The sequence below is a fragment of the Schistocerca americana genome, chromosome 1, assembly GCF_021461395.2.
Source record: "Schistocerca americana isolate TAMUIC-IGC-003095 chromosome 1, iqSchAmer2.1, whole genome shotgun sequence".
Taxonomy (NCBI): Eukaryota; Metazoa; Arthropoda; class Insecta; order Orthoptera; family Acrididae; genus Schistocerca; species Schistocerca americana.
This window is the reverse complement of record NC_060119.1, coordinates 300,201,171-300,219,598: the sequence shown is the minus strand read 5'-3', so window position 1 is coordinate 300,219,598 and position 18,428 is coordinate 300,201,171. Positions and strand designations below refer to the sequence as shown.

Genomic DNA, 18,428 nt, shown 5'->3' with positions numbered 1-18,428 from the left:
TTCAACCCTTCTGCCTGAAGGAGGAGACATTGGCTCCAAAAGCTTGCCGATCAAAACGTCTTTTACGTGTGTGTTCTGCCGCTGTTTGGTGAGTAGATTTTTTTTTATCTATCCAATTAAACAAGATTTTGAGTTTCACTGACAGATACAGTTTAAAGAGTTCTTACAATAAATATGGCAACATTTAGTTTCTGAACAAGATACTGAATGTGGTACTTCCAAAAAGAGGTTACCATCTATCTTCATTCTTAAGAATTTAAAATGCTTGACTTCAGTATTTATTTGATCATCTTCTGACAATAAAATATTTCTTCTACAAGAGGTCTCTATCAGAACTGTGTATCCTAATTCTCTTGGAATATCAGATTGTAAAACTTCTGCGTTGTTGTCAGTGCCAGTTATCTGCTAGATTGCACCAAATGTCCAAGGTAGGGTTGTTTCACATAGCCTCCTAAATGTTTTTCACTATAAGTTCTGTTCAGTCTTATTGCACATTGATTACATACCAATTTGGACAAAGTATATGTGTAAGTCATATAGTTCCATATTATAAATAAAATGCAGTCTGTTATATTTTTATTGTACAGCTTTCAAAGTTTTAATTGATAACAAGGGTATCAGAATACTGAATACATTTACATGTTCAAACATAATATGACATTGTTTACAATATCTCACATGAAGCAGCATTTAAAATTAAGTTTTAAACAGTGCAAGCTGCATTCAGAGGCATACACCTTTAAAACAAAGCTATGGCATGCTTTTGTTTTCACAGGAAATAAATTATCCAAATAGAAGTGACATAATACCTATCTCAACTACTATAATCAGAATTGAGATAATTTGACAAGTGCTTCATAATTTCTTCTCCATTTTTCCAGGTATGGACTGATGCATTTATTTCTTGGCCACCACCACACAAGACTTCTGCAAGAGCATACCCACATCGAGGGAAAGCGATGTCCGAGTGACCAAGTCTGAGACATGGACACAAATCATTCTTACCATCACCAACATAAACTACTCGATGAAATTTAACCCCTGATTTTTCTCTTTCCTTCAGGTATTCTTCCAAAATATGGCCCTTACAAAGATTTTTTGTGCTCAGTTCACACCAATCCTGAAAAATTAAATCAATACTGAGTTTTTTTGTTTTGTTAACCTCTAAAATTAAGTAACTATATTGACAGAGTGAGAAAATGATAAATAACTAAGCACAATATGAAGAAAGTACTGGAAAATAAACACACAGACTGTGCTCTAGTCCCCCAATGAGATAATATGCAGGATGCAAGCATGAGGTGAACTAATCAATCACTTGTCTTTCAATATTATATGAATTCCTCAAGAAATAATCAATAAAAAGTAAAACTGTTGTCACTTGATTGCGATAGATTCTTGGCAAAAATTCATTGGCAGCTAGTTATCAAGTGCTAATGTGCTACACCATACTGTAAATATTGCACTAAAATTATGCCATTTCTCTTTGGATGCGAGCTGGAAATTGCACTAAAATTATGTTATCTCTCTTCAAATGCGGGCTGGTATGCACATAAAATGGATGACACCTTGTTTTTTTATTGCTCTCCCCATAATAACTAGAAACCAGTGTCGAGTGCTGAATTGTTGTCAGCTGTGCTACTGACAACTCAGAAGGGACACAGCTGTCTGTTTTTGACTGTGCATGCTATGACGTGATGTCATCACTTCCGGCACTATGAATGCTATGTTAACCACAGCGCCAAGTCAGTATTTCTTTGAAAGGGTGTGTAATTTGTTGCGCATATGTAGAGTATGAGACATTCTTTAGGAGCACCTGACATAATTGTGCCATGGCTGAGTGGTCATGTGCATTGACTGGCAATTTGCTGGCTCGGTTTGATTCCAACAAGGCCCTCTTTTTTTAAAATTTTATTTTATGCCTCACAATATTAAATGATTGATTATATAATTTAAAAAGTTCAGTTTATATACATAAAGTTAATATTTTCAATTTAGTTATGGTTACTACCCTTGTAAGTCAAAAGGCCACATTGTAGCACATTGATAAAATTTTGCACAAGCCACCACTGGTACAATTTTTAATCTGATGTTAGTGTCACAGTCACAGTCACATTTGGTGAGCTGTATATGCTGATGGATGCAGAACTCACAAAATTTACAATGAGCCACATGCCATCAAGCAAATCGAGGATATACAACACACTACACTAACAGAGGGGGGGGGGGGGGGGAATGTTCTGAGTGTAGAGTCTCCTCTCATGGCAAAACAGGAAAGAAAGTAATCCCCCATACCCATTTGAAGTGGTGCCCTGATAAATGTTGCACTGTATTCCTGCAACCAAATGTTTTAATGTCCATTGTATGTGGCAATGAAGTAGACATTCTTCTTCTTTTTCTTCTTGGCTTCTAAAGGTCTAGAAGCTCCTGTGCTGATCTCACATGTTGCCTCCAAATGCTTCTACCTTGTGCTGCTTCTTACCAATTATTTACACCCATTCTATTGCATATTGTTTTAATTTCATTTGCCCATGTACCCTGGGTGTCTTACCAAATGACTTCTCCATGAATATTCTTCACATCACTTGATCCTCTTTCATTCTTATGAGGTGAAATGCACATTAAGTTTTCTGGAATTTATTATGCTCATTTTTGTTGCTTCTTGCTTGGATTATGTGTTGTGTCTTCTCTTTCAGCTTTGTGATTCTTCATCATAGGATGGACTAAAGATTTTTCCAATAACCTTGTTTTCAAATACTTATAATCGGTGTTCTTCCATTCTAGTTAAACTACATGTTTCTGCTCCATAGTTTAGGACTGATCTGATGATTTTGTTAGGTAGACTAATTTTAGTTTTTCTTGTCAGTAGCTTAGAAGTTTTTGTATGGAGCAGTAGTTTCATTAGCAATTTGCAGTCACATTTTCACTTAATAGTTGTCTCTGATTGTAATTCTTTATCTTTGAACTGTTCACAGAATTCAGATTTACGTTTGCCTATTATTAGATACAAAATTGGTTGCTTGTTCACCTCTACATTTCTGAAATAACATGTATTTCATTTTCTAATCATTAAGTTGGTTAGGGCATGTTTGGATGAGTTGTGACCAGACTAAACTACTTTTATCTGGCCATAACCGTGGGTTCTTTGATTGCTCTGGGAGAAGTATCATCAGACTGGAACACATGAAATATTAGTTTATTTTATTATATAAATGAATAAAAGATTTACTTAACTTTGACACAGTTCGTTGCCCCAGTGTTGACAATTTACCACTGCCATTGACTATGAAAGCATCACTTGATGCACTAAGTAACAAACTGTTTTGTTGAGATACAATGTTCGAAATTTACAACAGTACAAGTTCATCTGAAACTTTAACAATGATCACTGTGCTACATGATGATGTTGACTGCTGTAGCTGAGGTCTCAAACTCAGATGATCTCTTGGATGCGTGGCACTATATTGACCTCAGCATAAGGGCACTGCTATGCTGAAGGGGGGACATGTTTTCTAGAGTTGCAGCGAGCCCTCGCTAATGTCTCTGGTATCGATTCGCATTGCCGACTTTGATATGGCACCACGATCTGTGGACAATACCACAGGACATTTCTTCTAAAAGCTCCACATATATCAGTCGAACTTCCGTTTCACTTTTTCTAATGAGCGCTATATCATCTGCATATGCTAAAACCTAACTTTATTTCTTTTGAGGACCTGAGTAGGTACTAGTTTGAGTTTCATCCCAAGTACATTAATGAGAAGAAGGGACAGAACATCTTCCATTCTTAGCCCATTTTTATATTTCGAATCGTCAATTTTATTCCATTTAGCAAAACCCTGCCTACATTATCATCCTTGTGCATTTTACAAAGATTTATAAGTTTAATTGGAAATCACAAGTCCATCACTACAGCGCATAGGTTTTGCCTGTCTATAGCTTTCATAAAAATTGATAAACAAGAAATTATTTTTGGTTCCCATACTTTTTCATTTATTATTCTGATTGCAAGTACATTGTTAGTAGTGGATCTATTTCTACGAAAGCCAGTTTCATAATCCCCAATTATACTTTCTGCATATGGTTTCAAGCAATTTAGCAATAAACAAGATAAAATCTTATGGGCTATAGTAATTAACAGTGATATCCTGCTAAAGCTTCCAAAGTCATAGAACATTAAAAATTTTTACCAAGCTAGGACACCTTGTATGTGAGTGAATGGTAGGTTCACTTCAGATAGCATCTTGCCTGCAATGATATACATAAAACTTACAGTATCAGACACAATAATGATGATTATTATTATTATTATTATTATGGAAGTACCACACAGAAATGAGCCTGCAGAAGCTTGTTAAAATAGCTCTGCACTAGCAAGAAATGTAGTAGTTCAATAGAGCCACAGTTTTCCCCAGCCAGAAAAATTGACACTTTCATACTCAACGAATTGCAACACCCAGTGTCTGCAATTTTTGGCATTCCTTCAGTGAAGTCGTACTGAAGCACAGTCTGTCAAAGACCACAATATGTTACTATTCCTGTATCCCATAAGGACATTCTATGAATTAGTTGCAATTTTTCACACAATGTCAAGATTGATATTTATAAATACAATAGCTAAAACAAACCATTTTATCATTTATTGAGGAGGTTGGAAAACGCATTGTAGGTCACACGACACTGGAGTTCTTTCCTGAATGTGGTTCCACTGCCTGTGTAGTATGTCAACAGATACAGATGTCTTTCTAATCTACCAACCAAATGAGGCAGTGCAGTTGTTAAGACACTGACCTCAAATTTGGGTAAATGAAGTTCGCTCTGTGCAATCACTTTGATTTGGGTTTTCTGTGGTTTTCCTAAATCATTTCAGGCAAGTGCCAGGATGATTCCTTCATAAATGCCATGGCCAACCACCTGTCCCATCCTCATAAACATATACTTATTTATTCTGTGTATTATATAATTTGAGCTATTTATTTTCATTGTATTGTGATCGCAAATCTGTAGGTATGTCGTTGTGAAATGATCCCTGGCTGAATACATAAATTAAATAAAATCAGTGAGTGGAAACGGAGGTGTGGCAGCACTGTCAATGCCAGCTTGCACTCATTTCCAAATCTCCAACTCTCTCTTGCAATTGATACTGCTCATGGTTTAGGAGACCAGTCCACACCTAAAACCTATATGCACATATGCTGCTTATAATTATAGTCAGAGAATGTGATTGGGTTTGCCAAAGTGACTATTTCTCAAATTTGTTTTCTATCTTCTGCAGTCTCATCTGTACAGATCAACTCCAGCTGAACTGACTAAGTCCTGTAGAATGGAATCGTCTACTAGAGCTTCTCATGCACCTATGTTTGTGCTCCTACAGGAATTTTTGAATTGGTTCAGAAGTGTGTCATTATACTCACTCTGGTTGTTGACAATCCGTGTGAACCTGATTACAATTACAGCTGATGTCCTGAGTCACATATGTAATGCATCACTAACTCAAGGTATTTTCCCAGACAGGTTAAAATATGCCATTGTCAGGCCTCTCTACAAAAATGGGAAAACCACAGATGTCAATAATTATTGGCCAGTATCCTTGCTTACAGCATTTTCAAAAATCTTCGAGAAAGTAATGTACTCAGGAGTGGTTACCCACCTCAACAGTAATGGGATACTTACAAGGAAACCTCCCCATTGCAGCCCCCTCAGATTTAGTCATAAGTTGGCACAGTGGATAGTCCTTGAAAAACTGAACACAGGTCAATCGAGAAAACGGGAAGAAGTTGTGTGGAACTATGAAAAAAATATGCAAAATATACAAACTGAGTCAAGGATAGCGGAGCTCAGGAGCACCGTGGTCCCATGGTTAGTGTGAGCAGCTGCGGAGCGAGATGTCCTTGGTTCAAGTCTTCTCTCGAGCGAAAAGTTTACTTTCTTTATTTTCGCAAAGTTATGATCTGTCCGTTCGTTCATTGACATCTCTGTTCATTGTAATAAGTTTAGTGTCTGTGTTTTGCAACCGCACCGCAAAACCGTGCGATTAGTAGATGAAAGGACATGGTTCTCCAATGGGAACCAAAAACATTTGATCGCAAAGTCATAGGTCAACCGATTCCTCCACAGGAAAACACGTCAGATATATTCTATATGACACTGATGACGGCATGTGCGTCACATGACAGGAATATGTTGTCGACCCACCTAACTTGTACACTTGGCGAATGGATAAAAAGATTCTTCTACCGTGCCCGATTTAGGTTTTCTTGTGGATGTGATAATCACTCCCAAAAAAGTGATGAAAACATAAGAGTTTGTCACATAAACTGCAACAAATGAATGCAACAGTTTCACAGTCGCACAGTTTTCCCTGTACTCTGTCAAAACATGTTTTTAACGTTTTCAAATTTTTCCATGTGTAGACCGTCAAATCCTGCATATGTCCAAGCAAATCTGAACATGTCCTGGAATTTTGGAGAGGGAAGTTGATTATTTGTGAGTGCCTGAACTTTGGTAATTGTCTGAAAATAAAAAATTAAACTTTTCACCTGAGGAAAGACTTGAACCAATGACCTCTCATTCCACAGACGCTCACGCTAACCACGTGACCACTCCGCGCTCCAGAGCTCACAATCTCTTTGATGTTGCATATCTTCCACACGGACACTCAGTTTGTATATTTTACTTATTTTTTTTCATAGTTCCACACAACTTCTTCCTGTTTTCTCGATTGATCTGTGTTCAGTTTTTCAAGGACTATCCACTGTGCCAACATATAACTAAATCTGAGGGGGGTGCGATGGGGAGGTTTCCTTGTTAGTAAATCACAGTTCGGATTTCAAAAATGCTGTTCCACTGAGACGGCAATATACAATTTCACTGTCCACATAATAGAGTCTTTAAATAGTAAAATGTCACCAATAGGAATTTTCTGTGACTTGTCCAAAGCATTTGATTGTGTGAACAATGACATCATGTTACAGAAATTATAATTCTATGGTATAAAGGGAATAGCATATGAGTGGTTTAAATCATATCTACAGAACAGGAAGCAAAAAGTTTCCTTATATGGGTAATGTGATTTAAATAAGTTTGCCATTTCATCTACCTGGGGTGAAATAACATTAGGTGTCCCACAGGGTTCAATCATGGGTCCCCTTCTGTTCTTGATATATGTGAACGACCTCCCTTCCTATCTAAAACAGGAAGCTGAACTGACACTGTTTGCTGATGATACAAGCATCATTATTAATCCACTGAAAGAAAGTCCAATTGAAAATGATACAAATAAGGTCTTTGGAAAAGTCATTAATTGGTTTTCTGCAAATGGGCTTGCTCTAAACTTTGAAAAAACACAGTACATCCGATTTTCTGCTGCAAAAAGTACATTTCCTTCAATAAATATAACACATCAACAGAAGTCAGTAGACAGGGTACTGCATACTAAGTTTTTGGGTGTACATATAGATGAGCATCTTAATTGGAAAATTCATATTTTGGATCTTCTAAAGCGACTAGGTTCAGCAACTTTTGCAATCAGAATAATTGCCAATTTTGAGGATATAGAAATTAGTAAGCTAGCATACTTTCACTCTCTGATGTCATACGGAATAATATTTTGGGGGTAACTCAACATTTAGACAAAAAGTATTCACTGCTCAAAAGAAAGTGGTTAGAATAATGTGTGGGGTTCATAGTTGCACATCTTGTAGGTCTTGTAGGCATCTTTTTAAAATATAGGGAATTCTTACAACAGCCTCACAGTACATTTACTCACTAATGAAATTTGTTCTCAACTACATAGACCAGTTTAAAAACAAAAGTGACATTCATGATTATAAGACTTTGATACAGAAAGGGGTAAAATATGCTGCTATAAAATTTTTCAGCAAATTACCAGATGAAATAAGGTGTCTGACAGACAGCAGTAATAGCTTCAAAAATAAATTGAAATCATATCTCCTTGACAACTCCTATACCATAGATGAATTCTTGAATAGGAATAAATAAATCTATAAATATAGTATATGCATTTTGTGCCATTTAAGGGAATGGAGTAAATAATATACACATAAAAAAATCTTGTTTCATATGTGCATTTCTTGTGCACTTGACACATTCCACATCATAACGGCTACTATATCGTGCGATTGATCAATGGAACTTGCAACAACTAACTAACTACCCTGTGACTAATGATGGTGACTTCTGTATGGCTTCCCAGCACCCTCAGACAAATGGCAATACTCATTAAATAATCCTACTGTTTTATTTTTATGGATGACCTCAGTTTCTGGTGATGCAATTGCTCCAGCTTTTATGTCATGGCGAGAGAATGCCATATTAGAAGAAAGATCTGTCTCTCTGAAATAAGTATAAAAGCTGACATCATCACAGATTGGGAGAGTGCTTGCAGGAGTAGGTTGTGTGAGTACTTCATTTTCTGAGCATTCATACTCAAATCAAATCACTCATATGCATTCTTGAAGAAGTTGATGGACTGTTGCAAACTTTAGATGTACAAACTGTTGAAACATTGTCATCTGAAAGTAACATGTCTGCGGCCCAGGTTAACTGAGTTGATCATTTATAAGTCATGTATGGCTTGATTAAAAAGTTCTCCATTGAACTGGTATCTAATTCCAAATTGTTGGTTGTTTGGTTGGTTGTTTGAGGGTAAAGGGACCAAACAGCAAGGTCATCAGTCCCTTGTTTCAAATAGACTCCATTCTGCTAACGGGACATCTCAGTATAGTCAGAAAAAATAAAACGGATAAAGGGGAAACGTAAAAGGGCAGTCACGTTGTCATTAGTAAAAACAAATGAGGGAAGTTGGCAAGAGAACGAACCCAACACTATGCTGAAACAGCAGAGGCAAGACCACCTGTGACTTAAAAGGTAGAACTGCTATAATGCAGAAAGTACGTATGGGAATAGAAAAACTAACCAAGCCTTAAAAAGAAGGGGTAAAAACAGAGTAAAAGGGAAAGAAAAGAGGATTCCGGTCAGGGAGGTGAATCGGGAATCTCTGAACACTGCCTACAGTGGGAGACACCCAAACACTCACCGCCCTGCCCCAACACCAGAGGGAGATTAAAAACTTTAAAACTGAGAATAAAAACCACTCTCCCGGAGGAAACCTAGAACCAGAGAGACCATCCGGGAATCGTCAGCCAACATCAAAGGTAAAGTGTGGGGGAGTCTGTACTTAGCACGCAGAGCCAAAAGAAGGGGGCATTCAACCAAAATGTGGGCCACTGACTGGAAGGCTCCACAACCACATAGCGGGGGTGGCTCATCACGCAAAAGGAAACCATGGGTCAGCCTGGTATGGCCAATGGGGAGACGACACAGTGTGGTCGAGTCCTTGCGGGAGAGGCGAAAGGAAGAACGCCATGGGCCTGTATTCACCTTAATGGCACGAAGTTTATTAGACAGCGGAGTAGCCTCCCAAGAATTGGCCCATGACTGTGCAAAGTGGGATTTGATGTGAAGCCGTAAATCCGCTGCAGGAGGGGTTACAGAAAACGGGGGGTAAGTAACTGCTCCCCCAGCCAAACGATCAGCGAGCTCATTACCCGGGATACCCACATGGCCCGGGACCCATAGGAAGTCAATGGAACAAGCAGCACGGTGAAGATCAGCGAGATGGTCATGGATGGCAGAGACCAAGGGATGGCGCGAAAAACACCGGTCAATAGCAAGAAGGCCACTCATCGAGTCCGTACATAACAAAACGCGGTTGTGTTGGGATTGTTTAATAAAGGTAAGGGCCCGGGAAATTGCCATCAATTCCGCAGTAAACACCCCACATGAGGGTGGCAGTAGATGATTTTCCGTTCCAACAAAGGACGTGAAGGCATACCCAACATGATCAGCAGATTTAGAGCCATCAGTGTAAAAAACAACAGCATCCCGAAACTCCCATAAAATTTGGCGGAAAAAGGAACGGAACACCACCGGGGGGATGGAATCTTTCGGACCGCGGCGGAGATCCATCCGAATTCGAGGCCGAGGAACTAACCAAGGAGGGGTGGAGGGGAGGGAGCGAGGAAGACAGGACAAAGAAGGAAGCCGAAAATCACGGGTAAGAGACGCAAGGCGCAGCCCAACCGGTAAACCCGCCCGAGGGCGGGAGTCAGGCGGGCGACGTCCATGGTCTGGGAATAGGATAGAATAGGAAGGATGAGCGGGAGAAGAACGGATAGTAAGGGCATAAGACACCAGAAGCTGGGACCGCCGAACAGAAAGGGGGGGGATCCCAGCTTCAACCAGGAGACTATCAACAGGGCTAGTAGGGAAGGCACCGGTGGCCAAACGGACACCACGATGGTGGACTGGATCCAGCACGTGCAGCGTGGAAGGAGCAGCTGAACCATAAACTTGACAACCATAGTCCAAACGTGACAGAACTAGGGCACGATAAAGACGGAGGAGGAGGGAACGGTCCGCACCCCAGGAGGAGTGGGCAAGGAAGCGAAGGACATTGAGTTTACGGAAACATCCTACCTTCAGGAGTCTGATATGGGGCAGCCAAGTGAGCTTGTTGTCGAAAAGAAGACCTAGGAAACGAAACTGTGGAACCACAGGCAATCTTTGTGCAGCGAGATAGAGCTCTGGATCAGGGTGGACCGTAGTACGGCGACAGAAGTGGACCACCCGCGATTTTAAAGGAGAGAATTGAAACCCGTGGGAGAGGGTCCATGCAGAGGCACGCCGTATAGCCACCTGGAGCTGCCGTTCTGCAGATGGCATCGAGGAGGAACTAACCCAAATGCAGAAATCATCCACATACAGGGCAGGGGCGACCAAGGGACCGACAGAGGCCACAAGTCCATCGATAGCAATGAGGAAAAGAAGGACACTCAAGACAGAACCCTGTGGGATGCCCGTCTCCTGGGTCCGTGGAGAACTAAAAGCAGTACCAACTCGAACTCTGAATGACCGATGGATCAGGAACTGGCGGATAAAAATCGGGAGTGGGCCCCGAAGACCCCACTGATGAAGGGTTAGTAAGATGTGATGGCGCCAGGCCGTGTCATAGGCCTTGCGAAGGTCAAAAAACACTGCAACCAAATGGCGGCGCTGGGAAAAAGCCTGCCGAACTGCGGATTCCAAGCGAAGCAAATGATCGATTGGAGATCGTCCCTCTCGAAAGCCACACTGGTAAGGGGACAATAGATCCCGAGATTCGAGGACCCAAGTGAGCCGACGGGCTACCAGCCGTTCAAGTAACTTACAACCAACATTGGTCAAACTAATTGGCCGATAGCTGTCAACAGATAGGGGGTTCTGACCAGGCTTAAGGACAGGAACCACAATGCTATCCCTCCACTGAGAAGGGAAGTCACCCTGGAGCCAGATACGGTTAAACACCCGAAGAAGATGGTGCCGTTGTGGAGCACTGAGATGTTGAAGCAGCTGGTTATGAATGGAATCTGGGCCAGGAGCTGTATCATGAGAAGCAGATAGAGCAGAAAGAAATTCCCATTCAGTGAAAGGTTCGTTGTAAGATTCTGACTCACAAGTGGTGAAACATAAGGTGACAGCTTCAGCCTGCTGTTTTTGATGAAGGAAAGCAGCTGGATAGGAGGCCGACGCTGATGCCACTGCAAAATGGGTCGCAAGATGTTCTGCGAGAACTAATGGGTCCGTACAAATGCCATCTGGGAGGTGAAGGCCTGGGAGGGTGGACTGCCGATGGCAACCTTGGAGAGAGCGAAGTGTAGCCCATACCCGTGACAGAGGGACAGTGGAACCAAGGGAAGAAACGAATCGTTCCCAACATATCCGCTTGCTCTGTTTGATTAAATAACGGGCTTTAGCGCGAAGGCGCTTAAAGGTAGAAAGGCTGGCTACAGATGGGTGCCTCTTAAACTGTTGCAAAGCTCGACGGCGATCACGGATGGCAATGGCAATGGCCGTACTCCACCACGGGACTTGCCGACGACGAAATTGTCCAGATGAGCGCGGGACAGCAAGGTTAGCAGCGCGAACAATCGTGTCAGACACGTCACGTAGGACGTCATCAATACAACCCGACAAAGAGGGAGAAAACTCGACCTGTGCAGTATATAGAGGCCAATCGGCGCGGTGGAAAGACCAACGAGGTAACCTCTCCATCGGGGAGCGGGAAGGGAGCGTGATAATCAACGGGAAATGGTCACTATCACAAAGGTCGTCGTGTGGCGACCAGTGTAATGAAGGGAGGAGAGAGGGAGAAGAAAGAGAAAGATCAATGGCAGAAAAAGTACCATGACCAGCACTGAAATGAGTAGGGGAGCCATCATTAAGAAGGCACAGGTCGTGGTCTGCAATAAATTGGTCGATAAGAAGACCTCGTCTAGATGGAAAGGCACTGCCCCACAAAGGATGATTAGCATTAAAATCCCCAAGGAGGAGGAAGGGAGGAGGAAGTTGCTGAAGAAGGGTGGTTAAGGCAGCAGGTGTAAGAGTCCTGTCAGGAGGGAGATAAAGATTGCATACTGTGACTGCAGAGTCTAAGTGGACCCTAACAGCAACTGCTTCCAATGTAGTTTGGAGAGGAATCCACGTGCTAGCAATGTCTGTACGGACCAACGTACAAACGCCACCAGAAGCCCGCAAGGGTCCGACCCGATTTCGACAGAAAACACGGAACCCACGGAGGGTCGGTGAGTGAGCATCAGTAAAATGAGATTCCTGGAGAACCACACAAGCTGCTGAGTAGGACGAAAGAAGGGATTTCAATTCCGGAAGGTGACGATAGTAGCCATTACAATTCCATTGGAGAACCACAGAACGATGGTTTAAATGAGGGCTGAACACGCTAAATCCAGTCATACCGCCGGGTCCCCACCCGTCACCGACAAGGAGGGGGCGACATCCATAAACGACAGGTCAGAATCCGGTTGTGAAGCCGGGGAAGGGACCTCCGGTGACACCAGAGGCTCTTTGTCCCGGGACTTATGTTTCTTCTTCTTTTCAGGCTGAGATCGAGGAGGGCTGTGTGGCATAATGGAGCCAGCTGCAGCAAGATCAGGAACAGAAAGAGACCGGGCGACCTGGGGGCCGATAGACCGCGGCTCTCGCGGTCGCCGCGCTGCAGCAGACCTTTGACCTGGAAGGTGCCGGGAAGGGGCATCCCGGGAGAGGCGCCCTTGACCGGCAGACGCCGAAGGAGTGGGACACTTCTCCGGCTGGGGAGGGGGAGCGGCGCCCAGAGGAGAAGGTGTGGGAGCCGCAGGGGAGGGGGGAAGGAGAGGGGTCCGGGAGGGGGGTAAGGAAGGGGGAGGAAGGGATGAAGATGTAACCAAGGCGTAACTAGATGTCATGGACACAGGGTGCAATCGTGCATATTTCTTACGGGCCTCTGTGTAGCTTAAACGATCAAGATACTTATACTCCTGTATCTTTTTTTCTTTCTTATAGACTGGGCAATCTGCTGAACGTGGAGAATGACTACCATGACAATTTACACATACAGGAGGGGGAACACAGGGACTCCCCTCATGGAGTGGACGTCCACAGTCACCACAGAGAGGGTCCTGGGTACAGCGAGAAGACATGTGGCCAAAACGCAAGCACTTAAAACACCGCATAGGAGGTGGGATGTACGGCTTCACATCACAGCGATAGACCATAATCTTAACTTTCTCAGGAAGGGTATCCCCTTCAAAGGCCAGGATAAAGGCACCAGTATCAATACGATTATCTTTAGGACCCTTCTGAACACGCCGAACAAAGTGAACACCCCGCCGTCCGAGATTGTCCCGAAGTTCCTCATCAGTTTGAAGGATGAGGTCTCTGTGAAAAATCACACCTTGTACCATATTTAGAGACTGGTGAGGGGTAATGGACACGGGAATTGTGCCAAGATGGGTACAGGCACGAAGGGCCGCAGATTGGGCAGCCGAAGCAGTTTTTATCAGTAATGAACCCGACCGCATCTTGCTCAGGGAGTCCACTTCGCCGAACTTGTCTTCAATGTGTTCCACAAAGAATAAAGGTTTGACACTGGTGAAAGTATCTCCATCAGTCCTGGTGCAAACTAGATAACGGGGGAAAGGTTTTGCCCCTAGACGACGGGCCTGACCCTCCTCCCAGGGGGTAGCCACGGAAGGGAAGGCCGAAGGGGCAAGAGAAGCAGCACTTGAGGAATCAGTACCACGCAGAGAGACGGCCGCAGAAGAGCGGCCAGAGGTTTGGACCCTTATGCGTTTCATCTGCATAGCGTCCGCCCTGATACCACCCACTCCGATCAGAGGCTCTCCTCACGGGCGCCACCCAGCCACAGCAAGGGCCGTCTGGCACGGCGGCCATTGCCGGGAGTTCCGATGCTCCAGGAGGACGAGCAACCACTCCAAGGCATGCATGAGGAGGTCACAGCTCAGGTATCAGAAGTGTGATCCCTGTGTGTTCAGGGGGCTCAACCAAAAGGGTACATAGCGACCCCACCACACGGGCTGGCTACCGTGCTGGCTATGCACCCTAGCATCAGACAACGACGTAGAAGAAAAGGTGGAATATACTAGGAGGGCACACGTCGGAGACACTAGGTAAGGTGCTCTTCCCCAAATGGCTCACACTACGGAAGAGAAATTTTGGAATGGAGGTCAAACCCCAGAGGGGGACCAAGGAATGCCAAAAGGAGGAGATGATTACGCAACAAAGCCAGAGTGTAAAACCAACAGAACCAGGAGGATAGCGGGGGCCAACATAAGCAAGGACACCAATAGAGGGAGAGGAAAGGGCGAGGGGAAAGGGGTATGGAGGGGAAAGGAGGGGAAGGGAAAGGAAATGCAGCCCGGGAGAGAAAGAAGGCTGCAATGGCTCGGGGCCCCGTGCTCGCCACGCACGTATCCACGAAAGAGTTGTGGACCCCCTGGGGGGTCCAAATTGTTGAAGAGGAAGCAGACACCCTTGGTTAAGCCCAGTTGTGATTTGAATATTTCTTGAGCAGCTGGTTTGATACAGAACTTCGCTAATGTCAGTAACCAAGTTATACAATAGCTTAGATAAATAATTACTAGACTTTTACACAGATGCGAATTCTTCAGCCATTCAGATAGTTCGTGTTCAATAGCTGAAGAAATACTTAAAGTTACCAAGGAATGGAATTTTCCCAAAATTTTATAATTGTACACTATATTGCAGAATGAGATTTTCACTCTGCAGCGGAGTGTGCGCTGATATGAAACTTCCTGGCAGATTAAAACTGTGTGCCCGACTGAGACTCGAACTCGGGACCTTTGCCTTTCGCGGGCAAGTGCTCTACCAGCTGAGCTACCGAAGCACGACTCACCCGGTACTCACAGCTTTACTTCTGCCAGTATCTCGTCTCCTACCTTCCAAACTTTACAGAGTGCTAGTTCTGCAAGGTTCGCAGGAGAGCTTCTGCAAAGTTTGGAAGGTAGGAGACGAGATACTGGCAGAAGTAAAGCTGTGAGTACCGGGCGTGAGTCGTGCTGCGGTAGCTCAGATGGTAGAGCACTTGCCCGCGAAAGGCAAAGGTCCCGAGTTCGAGTCTTGGTCGGGCACACAGTTTTAATCTGCCACGAAGTTTCGTACACTATATTGATTTGGGAGACAAAGTTGTGCACTAGACAGGGACTGGAATGACCCTGTGACAGGATGAAGCTTTAAGTCGATCTAAAAGGTGTGTTCCAGTAGCATAATTGGGAGTACACTACTCATGGTAGCCAAGTATCTGGGATTGACTCCTGGAAAAAGTTTAAGCATAGTTTTATAAATTGATTTTATTCATGTAAAGCTCAGTAACTACACCAAATGATAGCTTAAGCAAAATTGATTCTGATTAGTGAAAAACTGAATGTTACCATTTTGCACATAAAAATAACAACACAGTTTCCTATAAATTCTTCTTTGGCTTGTTACCTCTATACAAAAGAAATACAGTGTTCACATTACTAAAGAACCTTTTATCATGACATATTAGTACACAACTGTTCTTCAACACTGAACCATGTCCTTATGCTGAAAGGATGCAGAAATTTTGAGACTTAACCCTAGAAATGTACACCAGGGTGACGCTGACCCCAAAGTGTTTTGTTTGTTACTGTGCACACACCAGTGCCACCAATGTAAATTCAGCACTGAGTGATACTTAGAAGAGGATGGATGTTCGAAGTTGTGAGTCATTGTTGTTTAATTAATTTGACAGAAATATTTTTTGAAGGGTCACTATGTCCCTGAAGTACACATTGTGTATCTGTTCTGTCACTGTGTGTGAAGTTCATGTATGTGGAAATGTTTTACTTACGGAAGATGCTGTACAAAATGCATAGTCAGAAGATCACAACCATGAAAGTGACAAAAGAGACTTTCGTGATGAAACTGATTCTGAAGCTTATGCTCCGGCAGCAGTTTTGGACAATAATGAAACTGATTAGTCTGATGAATCATCAGACACCAATGAAGAACAGTAATTGTTGGAACACATCTGTCCCTAATAGAACGGGCCTGTCAGTTGCCGATAACAATCAAGTCCATATTCAAAGAGGGTGGAAATAATGAATGAAATTATTTATGAATAACTGAGAACATTTAAAAATATTAATGTAATATGTGCATTTCATTCAATGAATACTGTCTTCATCTAATTAAACAGCAAACAAAAGTCCTTGGATCCAGATGACTTCCAAGTTTCCCCACTGAAATGCTTCCATGACAATTTTTACTTAGTCTCTAATTTTGGATGAATTAATACTACTAGCGATTGAAAAAGTTCAAGGGAGTGGTGAAATAAAATGAATTTAGTACATGAGAGTCCAATTTCATTTACAAAATTCTATATTCAGACAATTTCTTCAGCAAATAATTGAAGCTCACTGTGACCCTGTTGTACACTTCATGTGACAGTTTCAGGGGTGTACCCTACCAGGGTTAAAGTCCTGAAACACGTGCAAATTTATCATGTTAAAATTTCTGCTCCCTTGATGATGTCTGTGAATGGGTAAACAATATTATGGAAAGGGTAGTTTCTACTCACTATATGGTGGAGATGCTGAGTCGCAGATAGGCACAACAAAAAGACTGTCAGAAAGTGAGCTTTTGGCCAACAAGGCCTTTAAAAAAAAAAAAAAAAACACACACACACACACACACACACACACACACACACACACGGGCGCGCGGTGCGCAACCACAGTCTCTGGCTGCTGAAGCCAGACTTCGAGCAGCAGCGCATGGTGGGAGAGGCAACTGGTTGGGCCGAGGGGGGGAGGAAGGGGGGGGGGGGGTAGGAGGAGGCTGGTGTGGTGAGGGGGAGGGATAGCAGAGTAGGGGGTGAAGGATGGTAAAGTGCTGCTTGTGAGAGCATACAGCAATGAGGAGGAGAGAGGGTAGGGTAGATGGGTGCAGTCTAGAAGTTGCAGGTAGGGGGGAGCAATAGCGGAAAAGGAGAGAAGTAAAAAGACTGAGTGTGGAATAGAGGGCTGTGTTGTGCTGGAATGGGAACGGGCTACATGGATAAGGACAATGACTAATGAAGTTTGAGGCCAGGAGGGTTACAGGAACATAGGATATTTTGAAGGGCATGAAACTAGTCATGTGATTTACAAGCTATTCTGCAACCACTGTGTTTCATTGTATGTGCACATGACAAGTGACAAGCTATCTGTCTGTGTGAATGGGCACTGATAAAGTGTAGCCAAAAAACAGGTGATCCACCCCATTGCTGAGCACACCACCCAACATGATGTTCTTTATTTCAATGACTGCTTCATGACCTATGCCATCTGGATTCTTCCCATGAACACCAGTTTTTCTGAATTGCACAGGTGGGGACTCTCCATCAATATATCCTACGTTCCTGTAATCCTCCTGACCTCAACCTTCATTAGTCATTGTCCATAGCCATCTAGCCCCTTCCCATTCCAGTACTACAAAGCCCTCTATTCCACCAACATACTCTCAATCATTTTACTTCTTTTCTGCTAACCCCCCTACCCCCTGTCTAATCTCCTGGCTGCACCTAGCTGCCCTATCTTCTCTCCACCTCATCGCTGTATGCTCCCACAGGCAGCACTTTACCATCCCCCATCCCTTCCCTCCCCCTCACTCTCCCTGTCCCAGCCTCCTCCTTGCCCCCACCACCCGGTTGCCTCTCCCATCATGTGCTGTTGCTTGCAGTTTGGCTTCAGCAGCCAGAGACTGTCATCATACGTATTTGAGTTGCATTTGCGTAAGTGTGTGTTTGTATATTGTCTATTTTCGACAAAGGCATCATTGGCCGAAAGCTCATTTTCTGAAAATCTTTTTGTTGTGCCTTTCTGTGACTCAGCATCTCCGCTACATGGCGAGTAGCAACTATCCTTTTTATAGTATTGTTACATTCCATCCTGAATTTTGCATTGTTTGAAGGAGTAGACATGTAGAGTTGTACTGTTATTCTGGTATTCATTAGTGTTAGATTATGTTATTCTGTGAACTCAGGT

At 43.2% G+C, this 18,428-nt stretch overlaps 1 protein-coding gene across 1 annotated transcript in view; it reads right to left on the bottom strand.

The window, feature by feature from the left end:
• Window positions 1–568: 568 nt before the first annotated feature.
• LOC124595371 (pyridoxal phosphate phosphatase PHOSPHO2-like) overlaps window positions 569–18,428 on the bottom strand; it is a 47,799-nt gene continuing 29,939 nt past the window's right edge. The window contains exon 2 of the mRNA XM_047134091.1: window positions 569–1,120. Within this exon, the coding sequence (XP_046990047.1) occupies window positions 815–1,120 (306 nt within the window). The 3' untranslated portion in view covers window positions 569–814. The remainder of the gene's footprint in view (window positions 1,121–18,428) is intronic.